Consider the following 21,004-nt stretch of genomic DNA (forward strand, 5'->3'; position numbering starts at 1 on the left):
TATATTCCTTCTTTTTATTTTTATACTGATGTTCTTATCCCACAGTACCGGGTACAATTTTCTTAAGCAGTCCCTTTTTTATTCTAGTCTATTTTTTATATCTTCTTCAGTTGTTCCTTTGTTTGATATTATGAAACCTAAATATTTGTACTTGTCTGTTCCTTTGATTTGTATACCTTCGTCTATTTCTAGCTGTTTTATTTGTGTATTTTCCATTTTTAGGTATTCAATTTTCTTTAGGTTTATTTCCATTCAATTCTTTGGATATTTCTGTTCCAGTTTTCTCATCATAAACCTGAGATCATCTTCACCTTATGCGATTAGTATTTGGTCGTCAGTAAAACTTGGGGTATACAGGTATTCGTTTCTTGCTGGTACGCTCATTCCTTCGCGGCTTCTTTTCCATGGATTCAGGTTTATTCCAGACATATTTTGAACAGAGTAGGAGATGTGGAGCAGCCCTTTAGCAGTCCCTCAGTAGTTCTGTTTTTATAAATAAATAATATATGGATTAAGTATTACAGATCCTACTCTTACTTTTAATATTTCTAATAATATCTTTGGCTTCCAGCTTCCAGTATTTTTGTTCTTGTTTTTTTAATTTGATATTAGGTACTTTTACTTTTCCTTTTTTTAATACTCATGTATTTCTTCTTTTTTGATTGAATAGTTGATAAAGGCATGAATTTAAAATACAAGCATTGCACAATTATAATAATTTTCACATAAATAGAAACAGTTTGTTTTAAGTCCGGTACAACTTTGTCAAAAATAAGACGAAACAAAATTTGCATATTCTTTAATCTTCACAAATTAACTATTGCCAAATAGTTTTGCACTAACGTAGCAGTAAAATTTTTTTCATATATATACCGTCTACTAGATTGAACTACCAAAAATTAGGATTGTCCAGTACATAAGTGAGAAAAAGAAGAAAAAAGACGGAAACACTATTCTAGCTATCCTGTCTATTTCTTTCCACATTATCTTTTCTTTACCTCCTTCCTAAAATATACAAAAGAATTAGGACAACTAATTTGACATATCGTTGTAATACTTATACCGTTTTCCAATAAAGAGGAATAAACCTGTGCTTAGCCATATTTTTATATCTGAAAGTATGGGCATATTTTGGTGACGGTGGAGCAGCCCATTGTGCTATGATAGTATCCTAAAATTAGAAATACAATTAGTTATTTCTTCATTTGTTAGATTTGCAATACGTGAGAACCGAGCATCAAAGTTAGAAAAGTTAGCTTCCTGGGACACATAATGAGAAACGAAAAGTATAGCCACGCGCATCTGATCATCCAGGGTAAGATTGAAGGAAAACGGGGTCCCGGTAGGCGCCAGATTTCATGGCTTAGAAATTTCAGAGACTGGACCGGCCTTGATTCAACATCTTTGTTTAGAGCCGCATTGGACAGAAACATATTTGCCAAAGTATTTGCTAACCTCCACTAAAGGAGACAGCACCACAAGAAGAAGAAGAAGAAGAGAAGCGACTGGGAAAGTGCTGTGAGAGAGAAAACAAATTTTGGCAAAACAAATGCAAATATATAGATAACTTAATGGGAAGCTCAAACACAAGGGAGGTATGCAAGACGTTGAGGAACTTCAGACAGACAGAAAGGGTAAAGATAGAACCAATACAAATGGGTAAAATATTACTCAGAGTTATTACAAGAAAAGGGTATTTTTATGCTCTCCCAACTTACGAAATAAAAGACAGACAAACATACAAAAGTTTCAGATATATCTGAAAACGGACGAAGAAATCCGCTAAAAAGGATGAAAAATAACAGAGCAACTAGCCCTGAAAACATACCTGCAACATAACATGCCCCTTCAGCCGTATATATTTAACAAATGCTTATTTGATGGAAAAATGTCGAAGGAATGGAAAATGGGCTCCTTAATCTCCATACATAGAAGGGGAAACAAATAAGACGAAATAATTATAGGGAATATGTGTTACCACACGATGGTAAAATACAGGAATAAAGAGTACAACGCTCATATGGTATTCATTGATCTTGAGAAAGCATATGATAGAGTTCCTCGAGAGATTTTGTGGTGGGCACTCAATAAGAAAGGGGTCCCTGGCGAATGTGTAAAGATTGTGAGAGATATGTATGAGGGAGTAACGACTAGTGTTAGGACAGGTGTGGGAGAGACTGATAAATTTCACGTGAAAGTAGGATTGCACCAAGGCTCGGTGCTTAGTCCTTATTTATTCTCATTAGTTTTGGACCAGATAACAGTGAAACTACATGGTAGCATTCCATGGTGACTAATGTATGCTGATGATGTAGAGTTAATAGGAAATACTAAAAGAAACAAAAAAACTGAAACAGTGAAGACAAGCTCTTGAGGAAAAAGGTTTAAAACGTAGTAGGACAAAAACAGAGTATTTAGAATGTTCATTTAAAGATGGAGTTACTACAAATAAAATGGTATCTTTGGATGGTGAAATGATTGTGAAAAGCAATAGTTTTAAGTACCTAGGATCGGTATTCCAGAGTAATGGAGAAATAGATGGAGATGCATGCAGTAGAATTAGGGCTGAATGGATGAAGTGGAAAGAAGCGAGTGGTGAGTTGTATGACACAAAAATTCCAATGAAGCTGAAGGGAAAATTAGAAATGAGTATATTAGGGGAAGTCTAGGTGTGGCACTAATTGATGCCAAAATGAGAGAGCATAGGTTAAGATGCTTTGGTCATGTTCAACGTCGAGACGTTAGTCACCCAATACGAAGAATAGCTCAAGTGCAGATTCCTGGAAGGAGTAGGGGAGGAAGACCAAAGAAAACCTGGGGGGAGACGATAAGGCAGGACATGTTGGTAAAGGGGATTAACATTGATATGACCCAAGATAGAATTGTGTGAAGAAATGCAATTAGGGAAGCCGACCCCGCATAGGGATAAGGCAAAGAGAATGATGATGAATGATGATGTGTTACCAATTCTGTGATTAGGTTGTATTGGAAAATTATTAATAAAAAGGATGGATAAACAGCTGCGAACTTCAGAAGAACACAGTGGTTTTCGTCCAGGATGCTCATGTACTGATAATATATTTTCTTTAAAACAGCTCATAGAAAAACAATAGCAAACACAAAAATTTTATACATATATTAGATATAACCCAGTTGACTCTCAGTTTGGTAGCCGATGGAGCGGTTCATGTTAAGAATAACTCTGCGAGGCAGAATATAAAACGAAGAGATCAGGAGAAGAACCAAGGTGACTGACGTCATCGAAAGGATAGCCAGACTAAAATGGAGATGAGCAGAACACATAGCTGGAATGACAGATGGGCGATGGACAAAGAGATTATTGGAATGAAGACCAAGAGAAGGCAAGAGAAGCGTCGGTCGACTGCCTACAACATGGACTGATGATTTAAGAAGGTTAAATAAAAACTGGATGAGAGCGGTGCAAGATAGATGGCGTAGAAAACACGAGCAAGAGGCATATGCTCAGCAGTGGACTTATGAGGCTGAATGATGACATATAACTACCTTTTTGGCAAGTTTGGCTTCTTTCGCTTTTAAAATATTAAATTTTCCATGTAAAACTTTGACTATGACAAATTCCCCTAGAGCTGCGAAAACTGATATCATGCAACCGGCCATCCACAGATCCAAAGCCTAAAATATAAATCATAATTGAATAAACCTATATTATACAGGGTATCCAGAAACTCTACAGACAAACGAAGACAGGAGATTCTTCAGATAATTTTAAAACAGTTTAGCTCAATTCACCTATTCCGAAAATGCTTCCTAAGGGAGCTAGAGCTTTTTGAAAATGGCGTAATTAGTTTTTCTTAAATACCTCAATTTAGCTCAATTCACCTAGTCCGAAAATGCTTCCTAAGGGAACTAGAGCTTTTTGAAAATGGCGTAATTAGTTTTTCTTAAATACCTCCAGAACGCTTCAATTTAGAAAAACGAAAATCGGTACGTATATTTATCTTCCAGAGATAAATCGATTCCATCCATTACCAATTTCTAGTACCGATCATAGGCGTCTCTTTTGGGTAGGGCAACGAATATTTTATTACATAATTTTTTTCTCTTTAACTTTTAAGCATTTTTGACACTGGATTATTAAATTGTGACGTATTCAGGTATTCTAGTACTAAAAGGTACTCTTGATTTAAGTCGGTAGGACAAACGGTTTTCTAGAAAAATCGATTTGAAAATTTTCGATTTTTGAATTTGAATAAAAATTGAAATAAATTTTCAAAAAAATACGGTGTATTTTACCAACTTAAAGCAAAAGTATCTTTTAGTACTAGAATACCTCATAACTTAATAATCTCGAATCAAAAATGCTTAAAAATTAAAGACAAAAATGTTATGCAATATAATAACCGTTGACCCACCCAAAACGGACGCATATGACCCGTACTAGAAATTCGCAATTAATGAAATCGATTTATCTCTGAAATATAAATAAACATACCAGTTTTCGGATTTCTAAATAGTTTTTTTTTTAATTTTTTTTGGAAATTCAAAAAAGAAAAATTTTCAAATCGATTTGTCTAGAAAACGGTGTATCCTATCGACCTAAAACAAGAGTACCTTTTGCTTTTAGTTGAAGAATTCCTCACAATTTAATAATCTAGAGTCAAAAATGCTTAAAAATTAAAGATAAAAAAGTTATGCGATATAATAACTGTTGCCCTACCCAAAACAGACACCTATGACCGGTACTAGAAATTCGCAATGCATGGAGTCGATTTATCTCTGGAAGATAAATATGTGTACCAATTTTAGTTTTTCTCAATAGAAGCGTTCTGGAGTTATTTAAGAAAAACTAATTACAAAGAGCTCTAGCTCCCTTAGGAAGCATTTTCGGACTAGGTGAATTGGGTTAAAACATCTTAAAATCATCTGAGGAATCTCCTGTCTTCGTTTGTCGGTAGAGTTTCTGGACACCCTGTATAATAAATAAATATTTGTATTTTACCTTAACATATGCTACAGCTGGAATATCAGACCTCAAACCGGTAAACATAGTGACCAAAGTCAGTAGACAAGTAACTAGAAGTGTTACTCTGGCTGGTATCGCATCTAGGTCTAACCAAAAGCTGAACCAGGAAAGTACTACCACCAAAGTCGATGGGGCAAAGGTTTGGATGAGATGGTGGCCTATTTGTCTTTCGAATCGAAAATATACAAGCAGTCTTGAAAAGTTTCCTACATTTAACAGAGGTTAACAAAATACTTATGATTAAGTTAAGAAATTTTTACTTGCCATTTTTTTCCACTGTGTAGGCATATGTTTCTTCTAAAATTAAAGGAAGTATATTATATTGAAGTAATTTTAGTTCTGGAATGATGGTAACACCTGCTCCATGCCACTTCAGTAACATTTTATTAGCGTTGTAGGAAACTGAAAGCAGAAATCAAGTAATTTATGTTTGATTTTGTTTGACATTTTATTAAATTGTTACTTTTATTACCTTTCTTAAATACTGTCTTAAATTGTTAAACAAAAATCTAGAAACGTTTTTGTACAAGTTAACAGAAATATCTGAAACCGTCCGTCAACCGATCGAAAACTTTGGTTACGCGACGTTGTCAGATCAGTAGGATTTCAAAGGTTTTTCGGATTTTTACTTGTTACCTGCTTCGTAGTAAAATTTCCTTCTGCTTCCTTATTAAAATATTTTGTATAATTTCACGGAATTGTGCACTGAGTGTCCTATTTTCATGGCACTTGTAATATTCATGTTTCGTTCACCACTAATTTCGTGCACATCTTTACTCTTTGCACCAACGCGTTCAACTGACAGCAGCAAATTGAAAATAGACAGCAGAAGAGGTCCAGGGAGGAGAAGACAATCGTGGTTCCAAAACGTGTGGCAATGATTGTTATCTACCGCACTATTTAGATTTGTCGTAAACAAATTCAGAATAGCCCAGAATAGCCCTGTTAATTGCCAACGGTCAAATAATAAAAGAAAGTATATAATCAGAATACGAAGACATGGAAGAACAAAATGGATTTTGTGCAGGAAGATGTGAACTGCTAATATATTCGTTCTGCAGCAGGTAATAGAAAAAAGACAAGGAATCTATCTACCCACCTATTGTTTGTTGATTTAGAGAAGGCATGTGATATGGTACCTTTGAAAAACGGTTTCAAACATTGACGAAGGTAGGTCTCAGTAGAGAGCATGTGGATGTTATCGCAAATATATAAAAAATGCAAGAAGTGTCGTTAAAGAAGGAAACTTTATATCTGAACTGTTTCCAATAACAAAGGGGCTTAAACAAGGATGTTGTCTGTCTTCGACCTTATTTAAAATATATATTCAATCATAGCTAGAGTAATTGAGGAAATAAGTATCCGGAATGGGAATAGACATAGGTGGTGGTAAATGTCTAACAACGTTGTTTTATTCAGATGATTAGGTAGTCGTAGCGAATCAGGAAATCATGGACTACATGTTTAGAAAACTAAAGAAATAATATGAAAAAATGGGGCCTCATTATGAATATGTCAAAGACATATTATCCTAAAATAATAGATGATGAAGAAGATCCAGAGTTAGAAATTAGAACCACAAAAACACGTAAAGAATATAAATATCTCGGATCCATGATATCTAAAGAAGGCACTACCAAAAGAGACATCGAAAACAGAACGCAGCAAGGCAAAAAAGCGGTAGACATTCTAAGCTCTCTACTATGGTCTAAAGATATAAGACACAAAACGAAATTGACAATCTATTAAACCTTGGTAGAGCCTATTATGACTTATGGAGCAGAAGTAGGCAGATCACAAAAAAAGTTAGAAAAAGAATAGAAGTAGTAGAAATGGATTATCTAAGGAGAGCGTGGGTATATCCAAAAAAGATCACATCAGGAATTAAGATATTAGAAGAAAGACAAATAGGTACTGTATATTCCAGTGTCTATAGAATTGAAACGAGACAACTAGTATGGTATGGTCACGTGAAACGAATGAATGAAGATATATGGCCAAAGAAAGCTTTAAATTATCTACATACCATAACAAAGAAGAAGAAGGGGAAGACCTTCAGTTGAGAATTTGCTTATACTGGTGCTCCATACTCCGCGGCCGAAAAACATAATGCTAAGGCAGAAGTGCGGAGAGTGTGTGGTTGTGCTCCCCATTTTGTATTAGTTAGCTTGCGGATGATATTATTTCTGGCACTTACTTTCTTCTTGACATCTTGACAGTGGTATCGGTAAGACAGAGTTATATTCAGACGGACGCCAAGATATTCAGACGGACGCCAAGATATTTTGGCGTCTCGTTGTATTCCAGCATCTGACCACGCCATTCCACCTCTAGCGGCCTTCGGGCATGCTTGTTTCTAAGGTGGAAAGCACATACCTGAGTTTTTGAGGGACTGGGTTTCAGATGGTTTTTATCGTAGTATAGAGCTAAGTCTCCCAGGGCATCTGTCAGTTTCACTTCGACTTCATTGAAGATTCTTCCCTGAGCTGCCACAGCTATATCATCAGCGTAAATAAATTGCCTTGTTTGTTGGTGTATGGGTTGGTCGTTGGTGTATATGTTGTATAAAATCGGCGCGAGGACACTTCCCTGTGGTAGCCCATTTTTTTGGTCCCTCCACCGACTGTTCTTGGACTGGAGAGTTACGTAGAAGCGTCTATTCTGGAGGAGACATTTCACCAACATTGTTAGTCAGAAATCCTTTGTAGTTTGATAGAGTTTTGCGAGTAGCCGTTGATGGTTAACTGTGTCATAGGCGGCAGTTAGATATATGAACGCTACTCCTGTTATTTCTTTCCGTTCAAAACCATCTTCAATATGTTGGGTGAGATTAAGAATTTGACTGCGTCAATGCTTCAGAGAATTTTTCCCATTTTGCTTTAGTAAAGTTGAACCTTCTCTTGAAAGGAACAATTTCGTATCTGATTGCCGCGCTGAAAAGACAAATTATTGGTCTGTGCTGTATCTTTGGGAGGGCGCTTCCAACGATTTTTGTCACCTGGTCTCCAATTCTGTCGTTAACAAATATATTGTCTGGGTTGTAACCTCTGCCCCATCTTCCGCTGTTGAACGAGGCAGGCTGCTTTGGATCGTGAAGAGAGAGATAGAATCATCAAAGAAGACGAATTGATGGACAGAAAACGATGGCGGTCGAAATACGAGAAGCGGCAGAGGCTGTAGGAACCCCGCTTATAGATAGATAGATATAATTGACAACATTCGGAATGGACAAGGCACATGAAGAAGAAGAACAAGTTCAACTGACGTCCCCTCTCCTTGATTTGCTTTCTGAGTGACCTCCGCGGATTCAGATATTTCTGTTCAATTGTAATACCTTCTAAAATATTTTTGATGGACTGAAATAACTTTTTGATTATGTAGTCACTATAGTTACCTACTAATAAATTATTTACTCAAAGACTTACAGCTTTCTACCGCTATTGGACAAATTTGAGTATCCATTGGATAATGGTAAAACTCCATTTGGCAAGCAACTATAGCGTGCATTCTGGCGGCATATCGTATAGTTTTGTTTTTAAATAACGTAACTGAAGAAAACTTGTGAGTCAGCGTTGCAATTTCTAAAAGAAATAACGAGATGTATTAGGAAATTTAATCTTAGCTTACCTACTTATTCATATAGATATGCTTAAGTTTTATTTATTTTTTTTATTTAGCGTATGGCAATTTGATACACAACATTATCACACATATGTTATAGTCTAACATCTAATGTATTAATATATTCAATCGACGCTGGTGTTGCAGAGGCGAAGTCCAGAGGATCTCCATCATACTTTCTCCGAGGGCATTCGGCAATCATATGCTGGATGGTCTGTTTCTCGGCGCCGCAGTCGCACTCAGCAGAGGTTCTCATTTTCCATTTATAAAGGGAATCTGCGCAGACTCCATGACCCGTTCTTATCCTGTTAAGAGTTGACCATGATTTTCGGGGGAGGTCAAAACCTGGTGGAGTTTCTGTGATGCATGGTGTGTTTCTCATTATTAGGTTCGGTCTGTCGCTCTGCATGTTCTTCCACTGGGAGTTCATTTGGAAATTGTTGGAACTCAAGTTTATTGCATCTCTAGTCGGAGGTTTTCTGGAGCGCAATCGATGTGAGTTAGCGTCGGCGACGGCGACATATGTGTATATAGGTAACTGCGGGTTGTTAAGCAGCTTTTGGAATTCTCTAAGCAGAGCATGCTGACGACGAAGGTTAGGTGGAGGTATGTGGCTCAGTAGTGGAAGCCACTCCACAGGTGTAGACTTGATCGTTCAAGATATGAGACGCATGGCGACATTGAGCTGAGTATCTATAATTTTTGTGTGAACGCTGTTCAGCCAAACAGGGGAGCAGTATTCAGCTGCGGAGTATACGAGTCCAAGGGCTGAACACCGAAGTGTACTTGCTGTTGAGCCCCATGTAGTCCCGCAAAGCTTCTGTATGATGTTGTTACGGGTTCTCAGCTTTGCTGCGGTGTTCTCAAGATGTTTCTTAAAGGAGAGTGTTCTGTCCAGGGTGACGCCGAGGTACTTGGGATTATAGTTGTGCGTGAGCAGTTGGTTATCAATGTACACTTTAAGTTTTGTGTGGGCCATATTGTTGTTTAGGTGAAAACAGCTAACCTCGGTTTTTTTGGGGTTAGGTTTAAGTCTCCATTGTTTAAAGTACTTAACCAGGCGTTCCAGATCTTCCGTTAGGATTGCCTCGGAGTTTTGTATTAAGCAGTTTTGAGTTGCAAGTGCCCAGTCGTCTGCATATCCAAATTTTTTAGATCTGGTAGGGGGCATATCAGCTATATACATACTAAATAGCAGCGGTGCAAGTACGGAGCCCTGGGTGAGGCCGTTGTTAAGCGTTCTCTGTTTGCTCACTGTAGTTCCCATGGTTACACGAAATATATGCTTAAGTGAAAACTTTTGTTGTAATTAGCCCGATCAGGGAACGCAAAATTTTACGAAATCCTCCAAAAAAATAAAGGAAGGATGAAAATTTGGGAATAGGTAGTTGAAATTGTCTATTATTAAATAAGAAAAAGTTTACAATTCTACATCCCCTCCATTTTACAAAAATTGGGAAATATGGGGTGAAAAATTTTTTCTCGGGGGTTAAAAAATATACATTCAAAATAAGTCCGAAATGGTATAAAATGACTAATTCTAAGTAACTTTTGTTCTATAGAGTTTTTCACTAAATTAATACTTTTCGAGTTATTTGCGAGTGAATATGTTTATTATTAACAAAAAAAAAAAAACATGTTTTTGGACGGTTTTCCCCAGATAACTCAAAAAATAAGTATTTTAGAGAAAAAAATATTCTTAGCAAAAATATAGCCTATAAAAAAGTGAATAAAATGGTGTATGCCGTATGCCGTATGCCTGAGGTCTGCAGACCCAGTAGAAGCAGAGTTGTAGCTAATGAAAAGTAGGTTCTTCTTCGTCAAATTCCAAATCGAATATTTCAATTTGAAATAACCCAAAAACGGAGCTCTTTTCGGGGAAAATTCATTACAACTTTTTTAAAGTGTTTAAGAAAAGGTTTACTTTTGTTTAAAAAAAACCTCTAACATTAAAAGTAAGTGAGTTGCGCTCAAAATATTACTGGTCTTTTTTATTTTTTGCTAAAAAAATCGCGATAATCACCTCCTAATTAGCTTCTAAATAAAATTAATCGTTACCGCTTCACAAGTTACTTTACTTATGTATTGTTTATATTATATATAAGTTTCATTGGTTCAAAGTGCCCATTTTTAAAAAAAAATTGGGTTTAAAATATTTTTTTATTTTGAAAAAAATGTAATTTTTTATGGAATTAACTTAAAAATTATTAGCAATACCAAAAATTGTTCAAAATTTGCCTAAACTTGTGATTATTTAGTTACTCGTTCAGCCATTTTAACTACAGCTTTTTCAAAAATAAGCACTTTGAATCGATGAAACTTACCGATCATATAAATAATACATAAGCAAATACACTTGTCAAGTAGTAATGATAAAATTTATTTGTGATGCTAATTAGGGGGTGATTTTCGCGATTTTTTTCCAAAAAAAAAAAAGAAACCAACAATATTTTGAGCGTAATTCACTTACTTTTATTGTTAGAAGTTAAAAAAAACAAAAATAAACCTTTTTTAAACACTTTAAAAAAGTTGAAATGAATTTTCTTCGAAAAGTGCTCCGTTTTTGGGTTATTTCACATTGAAATATTCGATTTGGAATTTGACGAAGAAGAACCTACTTTTAATTAGCTACAATTCTGCTTCTACTGGGTCTACAGACCTCATGCATACACCATATTTTTCAATTTTTTATAAGCTATATTTTTACTCAGAATATTTTTTTCGATAAAATACTTATTTTCTAAGTTATCTCCGAAATACCGTCCAAAAACATGTTTTTTTTTTTTGTTAAAAATGAACATATTCACTCGAAAATAACTCGAAAAGTAAAAACTCTATAGAACAAAAGTTGTTTAGAATCAGTCATTTTATCCAATTCCGGTCTTATTTTGAATGTATATTTTTCACCTTCGAGAGGGGGTATTCCCCTCTATTTTTGTAAAATGGAGGGGATGTAGAATTGTAAACTGTTTCTTATATAATAATAGACAATTTCAACTACTTATTCCCAAATTTTCATCCTTCCTTTATTTTTTTTGGGATCAGATTGTTCTTTGATTTGGCTAAATTGGTAAATATTTAATTAAAATTAAATAAAAAATCTAAATGAATTACAATTGTTGACTTTGTTCAGAAAGAACGCTTTCGGACTTATCAGACCATTTTCAGAAAACCTGAAAAGTAAGCAATCCCAGTCAGTTAAGAAAATCGTGGTTGAAATTTTGATTGTTAATTAAAAACTGTGGTTAAGATTACTTACTTTTTTTTTAATTGCCTTAATATCACATATTAGAGATACATACCCACTACTTTGGAGTTTAAAAAGTACAAATCAGGTTGCCACAAATTTTCAAAAAATTGTGAAGGTAAAGTTACAGAGTCGTCGCCATAGTCGAACATTTCTTCTGGTATTTTGATTCTGGCGTCTTGCCACTCCTGTTTCAGAAACATGTCCATACTAAAAAGATATAAACCAATAAACCATTAGGTCATTTTGTAAAATGTGTGTTGATAAAAAATTACCGAAAATCCATGTCTTCCACGTTTATGGAATTGATGTCCATGACCCTTATACTGAAGTCAACTTCTATTGGTTTTCCTTCCATTGTAGGCGGTCGTATTTCTGCATTGATTAAATTTAAATTAAAATTTGGTATATGCGTTATAAGTTGTTATGTATGTATGTGGAATTATACAAAAAAATTGATTGAGACAACAAAATGTGTTAAATTTTTAAGTATTCTCTTCAAGATATTACGGATAGGCTGTGGTCGATATAGTCCAGAAAAATACAATTTTTCTCGTAACACATCCCCCTCCAGGCCGAAACTAAATTTTTTGAGTAGTATGGACATCTATATTAATAACCTATATTATGTTTCCTGCAGCCGATTTTTAAACATAGTTATAAACAAATCAAGATCAAAAAACGGTAAATTTTCGCTTTTTTCGTCTATTACCAAAAAGTTAAGCATTCTAAACAAATTTGAGAATAAGAAACTCATAAATCATATAAAAAACTTCAATATGGCTTTCGCAGAATATGTCTATCCTTATTTGTTGCTTAGAAAATAGCAAAATAAATCATAAATTTTGAGATTTTATAAATGTTCATAACTTATGTAAAAATTAAGTTAGAAACTTCTTATTACACAGAATACTGAGACTTTTTGTGCTTAAATTATATTTTAAATTTTAAAGCAATTAGTCAAATAGTTTAAAAGTTAATTAATTTGTTTATCCCAAATTCATTTTTTTTGCAACACTATAAGTCAAAAAAATATGATGTTACAGTAATACTTCGGACAGTTTATGAAAGAAGAACATTTATACTATTAACTTAATTAAAAAGAAATGCCAAAAGGTAATTTTAAACAGTATAAAATTATTTTGCAAAAACATGTCGATTTTTTGCTTACTTATAAACAATTAGAATAATTTTTTAACCGTTACCCGTAGAAAAATGATTTCTTCATATTTAGAAAGACTGAATTTTTATACACATTTAGAAAGAAAAACAATTGTCCTAAGACAATTAGGGACGCAGTTAGCCCCCCTTTTTTGCAATTGACATGTTCTTGCAAAATAATTTTGTAATATTTAGAATTATTTTTTGTCATTTTTTTTAATTAAATTAATAACGTAAATTTTCTTTTTTCATAAACTATCCAAAGTATTACTGTAACTTCATCATTTTCTGACTTATAGTGTTGCAAAAAAGAATAATTTGGGATAAACAAATTAAATAACTTTTAAACTATTTGACCAATTGCTTTGAAATTTAGGGTATGATTTAAGTACCAGAAGTCTCAGCATTCCGTCTAATAAGAAGGTTCTAAGTTAATTTTACATAAGTTATGAATATTTATAAAAACTCAAAATTTATGATTTATTTTACAATTTTCTAAGCAACCAATAAGGATAGACATATTCAGCGAACGCCATATTGAAGTTTTTTTTATACGATTTATGAGTTTCTTACTCTCAAATTTGTTTAAAATGCTTAACTTTTTGATAGACGAAAAGAGCGAAAATTTACCGTTTTTTGATCTTCATTTGTTTATAACTATGTATATGTATATCATCAAAATCGGCTGCAGGAAACATATACGTTATTATTATAGATATCCATACTACTCAAAAAATTTAGTTTCGGCCTGGAGGGGGTTGTGTCACCAACAGGATATTTTTTTCCTTATTTCGCTGAACTATATGTATGTACCTATGTGGAATTATACTTACAAAAAAATTGATTGATAAAATAAAATGTGTTAAATTCTTAAGTATTCTCTTCAAGATGTTACGGATAGGCTGTGGTCGATATGGATATTTGTTAGCAAAAAACCATAGAGGTATATACATAGGCGCCCATACACACGGGCAGGGGGGGGCCGTGGCCCCCCCCTAGCTTTTCGGGAAAGAAAAAAATTAAATTTATATTACATAAACGCATTTTTGTCAAAACATTATTGGATAATTTTGAGAGATAAATTGGAAACAACATATTTATTAATAAAAAAATTCACATATTGGGTAGTTATTAATAGTTTAACAGAAAATCTTTGTGTCTGCGACAGTGGTCTGTATGGAATGTTCATAATACACATTTCCCACAATCACGGTATGCTACTAACGAAAACATTGACAGAGATTAGAGGCGTGGGAAACATATACACTAATCGACACCCAAAATTACAAATTAAATGAATCATTTATACTGCAAAAAAACCATATCAGCAAGAATTCCGATCTCTGATCGATAATCACTAATGAGCCATTTGTCTTTAACAACTGGTATAAAGTAATTATATTTTATATTTTGAAAAAATTCATACTGAAAAATAATTTTTAAAATTTATTGAACATAGTCAAATTTTAGTTTGCAAAAGTATTTTTTTAGTAAGTAGATTATTTTTAAAGTGTGCATTATGATGAACAGAACAATTTTATTTAAATGAAAAACAGGTGATCAATCATGATGAATGAGTGTTATATACAGGGTGTCCCAAAAGTAGCGGAAAGGCCGAATAATTCGCGAAATGAACATCGGATCGAAAAACTGAAAAATACGTGTTCAATAATTTTCAAAAATCTATGCGATGACACTAAACAAGTCCACCACTTCAACTCCTGGGTGTGGAGCGGGGGGGTAACTTTAAAATCTTAAATGGAACCCCTAATTTTTGTTGCAGATTTGGATTTTCCTTGTAAAAATAAGCAAATTATATTCGAGCCATTTTGCGAATTGTGGATAGGTAGATAGCGCTATAATCGGAAAAAACGGTATATCGTGATACCACAGCAAAATTATAGAAACGGTCTAATATCTCGAGAAATATATGTACTTCCAAATAAAACTAAAAACCACGTGTTTAATATTTTTCAAAAATCTATAGAATGACACCAAACAGGATTTTTCATTCCACACTCTGGAGATGGGGTGAGAGTTAACTTTAAAATATTAAATAGGAACCCCCGTTTTTTCTTGCAGATTCAGTTTCCTCCTCAAAAAATAAGTAACATTTATTCGAACTTTTTTAGAATTGTTGACGGATGGCGCTATATTCGGAAAATGCGATTTATTTGCGCCATCTATCAACAATTCTAAAAATGTTTGGAATATGTGTGCCTTATTTTTCATAAGGATTCTATATCTGCAAAAATAAAGGGGGCTCCTTTTTAAGATTTTAAAGTAAAAACTTGGTTCGACACATACTCTTGGTTAGTCTGCTCGCCAAAGTTGAAGGGAAGGCTTTGCAAGCATTGTATTCTTTTCAAACGGGTTTTAAAGAGAGGCTCAACTTTTGTGGTACCCATGACATTTCCATTTAAAAACTTGGTCTAGTGTTTAAATGTATGAATAATTCCTCACAACAGGGTTCAAACTAGGTTTTCTAGGTGGTTTAAACTACTGTAGACTCCCTCTATAACGAGAACTGAAATGGTGAATTAATTATCTCGTTATAAGCGGATCTCGTTATATCAAACAATAATAATATTGAAATCTTTTGATGCCTCTTACGTAGTTTATTATGTGTCGATGGTCAACCTGAACAGTGAACAATGAGACTTCGCCGCCATAAATTGTAAATTTCCTATAGTATTCAATATCGGTCGATAAACAGGCAGATGTTTATTACAGGTGGCCGAGTTTATTATAGCACTGGCCTCGATAATAAGACAGATGTTGGGCATTTCTATGTACAGGTAGTTGGGGCATTTATTTATTTATGACCATTACAACGCTAAAAACAGGTAAAGACAAGTATTCTTCGATTTAAATTTTCCTCGTTATAACCAAATATGCCTCGTTATAGAGCGTTATAGTTCAATAGGAATTTCATGGGACACCTAATGTACCTCGTTATAAGCGAAACCTCGTTATATCCGTGTTCGTTATAGAGAGAGTCTACTGTATATATTGTCATCCGAAATATACAAAATGTAATGTGCAACATCTTCACGTTTGCCCCCCCCCTAAAAATTTTTATATGGGCGCCCTTGGGTATATATTAACATAGAGAGTGTGTCATTCAGATGAGTGAGGTGACGACACCATCTTTTTCTTTGGATTAGTGCTTTCTCACTCTTACGCATAGTAAAGCTGCGACAGTAGTCCTCCCCTTCCGTGCCTATACTCACACTGAATGTCATCATAGATTCTCGATACAATGTGGTAGAAAGAGATAGCTCAAACCAGTCGAAAAGATCTTGTCGTCAGGAAGCGCGGATTGACGGCCCACTCTATGTTAATATATACCTCTATGCAAAAAACGCATACTTAAGAGCGTAGGCGCAAAGTTTCGTGTCAATGCTTTTTAAATGCATTCGTTTTTTTCGGATTCTGAGAAAACTAATAAGTATTTTTAAAAAATTACAAACGCACAATGAAAGATTACATTATTACCGAGGGCCGAAAGTCCCTGAATTCTATAATGTTTATTTTAATAATTTACAGGGGTGAAAAAAGAGAACATTTAGTGTTATTCTTGATTTCAAATATTTTATTCAATGGAAACTTTTTGTTTATTCTAAGGGACTTGTGACCCTCGGTAATAATGTAATCTTTTATTCAGCGTTTACATTTTTTTAAAATATTTATTAGTTTTCTCGGGATTATCGAAATAAATGAATGCATTTAGAAAGCATTGATCCGAAATTTTGAAGCCCCGCTGTTAAATAAGAGTTATTCCATATAGAAAAGTCCGTTGACGAAAAAAAAAAAAAAAAAAAAAAAAACCAATATTAAATGCCTAGTATTTTATCTGCTATAAATCTGAAATTGTTTTGGGGGACAATATCTTAAACTTATTATTATAAAGCAATTACTAAAAAATTTACCTTTAATGTAACTTTCTGGAATGATACTTTTCGTCTTATTTTGGGCATCTGGATTTCGAGGTTTGGGTACTGTTGCATATGATATCTGTATTAAAATCATTCTAAAAACATATCAATCATGAGTATAGAAATAAATGGTACAAGAGCACAATTCGTTAAATCCTCTGTATATGAATCGGTGTCAATAGGATATCACATGTTTCGCTATGCCCTAGCTCATCAGAAATCCGGGTAGAATACGAATTCATAAGCAGAAAGGTAAACGCTGTCTTGAAACTTCACACGTTATAGTTGGTATGGGCCATTCCACTAACATACGCCTGTTTTGGATTATTTCGACAACGAATATTTTACTGTGCAACATAAGAAGTACGAAAGTAAATGGCGCTAATAATTATTCCGATAAACAACAATGTAATTTGCAATTCACTTTCGTTCTTCTTATTTTGCACAGTAAAATATTCGTTGTCGAAGTAATCCAAAACAGGCGTATGTTCGTGGAATAGGGTATATGTTGCGAAGTGGTCATACTGACCAGATCAACAATAGTCAAACTCAAAAAGGTCCGACATAACAATATTTTAGAAATATTGAAAACAGCTGAATTAAATAAAAAAAAATAAACACACAAAATCAAGTTTTACAGCGTTTAAACCGTTAATAAAACAATTGGATTGTTTGCAAAATACTAATGATATTTTAAGTCTAATATTTTCGATTAGTATTAAAAATTGTACTTACACAGTAAATGAAAAAATAAACTCTAACTTCAAATCACAGGTCATGTTCACGTAATATAGCTTCAGATTTAAATATAACTTTTTCCGTATCTTTGACTTTGGTTAAAAGTAATAAAGCCGATCAACTTTTTAAGCCTGACCTGTAGTTTGGAAAATTTGCTTTTTACGTTTTTTAACATTTTACATTTGGTGACTAATTTTAACCGAAGTTTGTCTCAAATGAAAGGAACAACTGAGTCAAGTTCAACAAAAATTAATACGGAAATTGTTAATTTTCAAGAACCAGCAGTGGTGTCCTCCTATAGTACATATTTTTGAATTGATTGTAAATGAATTTTGGTGTTTGTTTTTTTTAACAATTATGAATATGGATGTATGCAACTCTTGTAATATTTTTCCAGTTCCATAAATCTTATTGAATAATTATTTCAGAGCGTCTAGGTATCTATCATCGATCAGTTTTATATTAAGGTCTATGATTATCAGTTCTATTGAGATTTTCCATGTTTCATGTTATTCCTTTCGAGGCATAATCGTGAACAAGCTCTGGGCGAAAGAATTATAAATAAAATCAAGTCTCATTTGAGTCATGTGACCTGCCCAGTTCAATTTCAGCGTTGCTATTTACCACAATTTTACTTTTGAGGAAATAATTTGTTTGATTTTTTTACTTTGGTATAATCATGATGGCTTTTCTGTATTTTCTTTTTGTATTTCTAGGGTATTTGTATAATTTGTGGATATTCATAAAACACATTTTGCTTTTATCCAGAATAAAATCTTACAACAAAAATAATTAGTTTGCCACTATAGTCCATTCTTTCACGGTTTTTGCTCTAAATTTTAAAGAACCGCTTGGTTTGACATGAAATTTGGCAAACGTATAGCTTACATGTCAAAGAAAAAAAGTGATATTGTGCCGATGTGTGCTTTTGCCCTGGGGGTGACTGTCACCCCCTATTGGGGGTGAAAAAATATAAGTCTAAAATAAGTCCGGAAATGGATAACTGACTAATTTTAAGTAACTTTTGTTCTATAGAGCTTTTTCGCCAAGTCAACACTTTTCGATTTATTTGTGAGTGAATATGTTCATTTTTCAGCAAAATAACTACATTTTTAGACGGTTTTTCGCAAATAACTCAAAAAGTAAGTATTTTGTCGAAAAAAACGTTCTTAGCAAAAATATAGCCTGTAAAAAAGTAAAAAAATGGTGTACGCGTTAGGTCTCTGGACCTCGTAAAACCAGAGTTATGGCCAATGAAAAATAGATTCATATTCGCCAAATTTTAAATAGAATATTTCGAAGTGAAATATCCAAAAAACTAAGCACTTTTTGGGGAAAACCCATTATAACTTTTTTAAAGTGTTTAAAAAAAAGCTTTATTTCTGTTTGTATAAAAAGTTTCTAGCATTAAATTTAAGCAAGGTACGCTCAAAATAAAGTTGGTCGCTTTTGTTTTGGCAAAAAAAAAATCGGGAAGCCACCCCCTAATTAGCAACTTAAATGAAATTAATCGTTACCGCTCCACAAATTATTTTACTTATGTTGTGTTTATATGATCTGTAAGTTTTATCGATTCAAAGTGCTTATTTTGGAAAAAATTTGGTTTTAAAGTAAAATTTTTAAAAATTTTAATTTTGAAAAATATGCTTTTTTTCAAAATAAATTAAAATTGTTAGAGATACCAAAAATCTCGTAAAACAAAGAAAGTCAGCATTGCTTTTCTGAATATCATCTATTTTTTTGTTTTTCTGTTAGACAAAAATTGATTGAGATTTGGTGTTTCTAAATTTGCATACATTCGTGATGAGTGACTCGTTCAACCCCTTTTAACTACAGCCCTTTCAAAGATAAGGACTGTGAACCGATGAAACTTACAGATCATATAAACAATACATACACGGGTCAAGAAACTTGTGAAGTCGTAACGATTAAGTTCTTTTGAGATACTAATTGGGGGGTGATTTTCCCGATTTTTTTACCAAAAAAAAGGGACTAACTTTATTTTGAGCGTAACTTGTTTACTTTTGATGCTAGAAATTTTTTTTGTAAAACAAAAATGAAGCTGTTTTTAAACATTTTAAATAAGTTGTAATGAGTTTTCCCCAAAATGTGCTTCATTTTTGGTTATTTCACGTTAAAGTATTCCATTTGGAATTTGACTAATATGAACCTATTTTTAATTAGCTATAACTCTGCTTCTGCTAGGCATAAAAACGTGATATATACACCATTTTTTTTTTAATTTTTACAGGCTATATTATTGCTAGGAATGTTTTTTTCGACAAAATACGTACTACATGAGTTATTTGCAAAAAACCGTCTAAAAGTGTGGTTATTTTATTGAAAAAATGAACATATTCACTGGCAAATAACTCGAAAAGTATTGACTTAGTGAAAAAACTCTATAGAACAAAAGTTACTTAAAATTAGTCAGTTTATCAATTTTTTGAACTTACTTTGGACGAAAACTTTTTCACCCCCAAGAGGGGGTGAAAAGCACCTCCGGGGCAAAAGCACATATCAGCACAATATCACTTTTTTCTTTGACTTGTTAGCTATGTGTATGCCAAATTTCATGTCAATCCAAGCGGTTCTTTAAAATTTAGAGGTTTTGCAATATTTTACCGTTAAAGAACGGACTACTAGGTAAACGCAGAAATAAGCTTAAAACATTTTTGAAGTTATATTTCTTTAGGCGCGTTTGGGAGTAGGTAAATGTATATGTGCGCAAATTCATCAAATTCTTGGTGCTACGCGCAGATGAAACGTTATACATATGCTCTGATTGGGTATTATAATGACCTGTCAAAAATGATTCAATATGGCGGCTATGGGTAAACAAATGATGTGTTTTAGTCATAGACACTTTTTAGTTTTTATTGTTGTGAGGACAGAGACAAAAGTAAGTTTATAATTGTAGTTACTTTTTAAATAGTTTTTGAAAAGCAACAGGTACTTGATTGTAAATGTTTTAATATTGTAATAAAAAATTATACAATCTTCATCTAATACCTATATTCTTTCTTACTCTATATTTTGTTATGTTTTAATATTTTAATTCCACAAAAATCAAACTAATTTGATTAAATTCAGACAATAAGCCAATATTACTTATTGTCAACAAGTTTAAAACGTTCAGTTGGTGTGTCTTGATGGTCTAATTTTAACGCGCTAAATTTACATCACCCTAATATACACGGGTTCGATCCCCAATGCAAATTTCAATTTTTTTATTTTTTTACATTTTATGATTGTAAGTATATTTCTTTATAAGTATACATTTTTTTCAGAAAA

The 21,004-nt window shown here is 33.4% G+C and overlaps 1 protein-coding gene across 1 annotated transcript; it reads right to left on the bottom strand.

Moving 5' to 3' along the window:
- Nucleotides 1-783: 783 nt before the first annotated feature.
- On the bottom strand, nucleotides 784-17,938 carry LOC114332106 (glycine receptor subunit alpha-2-like). Its single transcript, XM_028281830.2, has 10 exons — nucleotides 17,708-17,938; nucleotides 16,967-17,067; nucleotides 12,149-12,248; nucleotides 11,929-12,083; nucleotides 8,431-8,586; nucleotides 5,270-5,407; nucleotides 4,982-5,211; nucleotides 3,526-3,654; nucleotides 1,064-1,171; nucleotides 784-1,005 (listed from the first exon to the last, which is right to left on the bottom strand). Exons 1-10 carry the CDS (start codon nucleotides 17,749-17,751, stop codon nucleotides 880-882), a joined length of 1,287 nt encoding a protein of 428 aa, XP_028137631.1. The 5' UTR covers nucleotides 17,752-17,938; the 3' UTR covers nucleotides 784-879.
- Nucleotides 17,939-21,004: the final 3,066 nt, after the last annotated feature.

The sequence above is a fragment of the Diabrotica virgifera genome, chromosome 2 (assembly GCF_917563875.1).
Source record: "Diabrotica virgifera virgifera chromosome 2, PGI_DIABVI_V3a".
NCBI lineage: Eukaryota > Metazoa > Arthropoda > Insecta > Coleoptera > Chrysomelidae > Diabrotica > Diabrotica virgifera.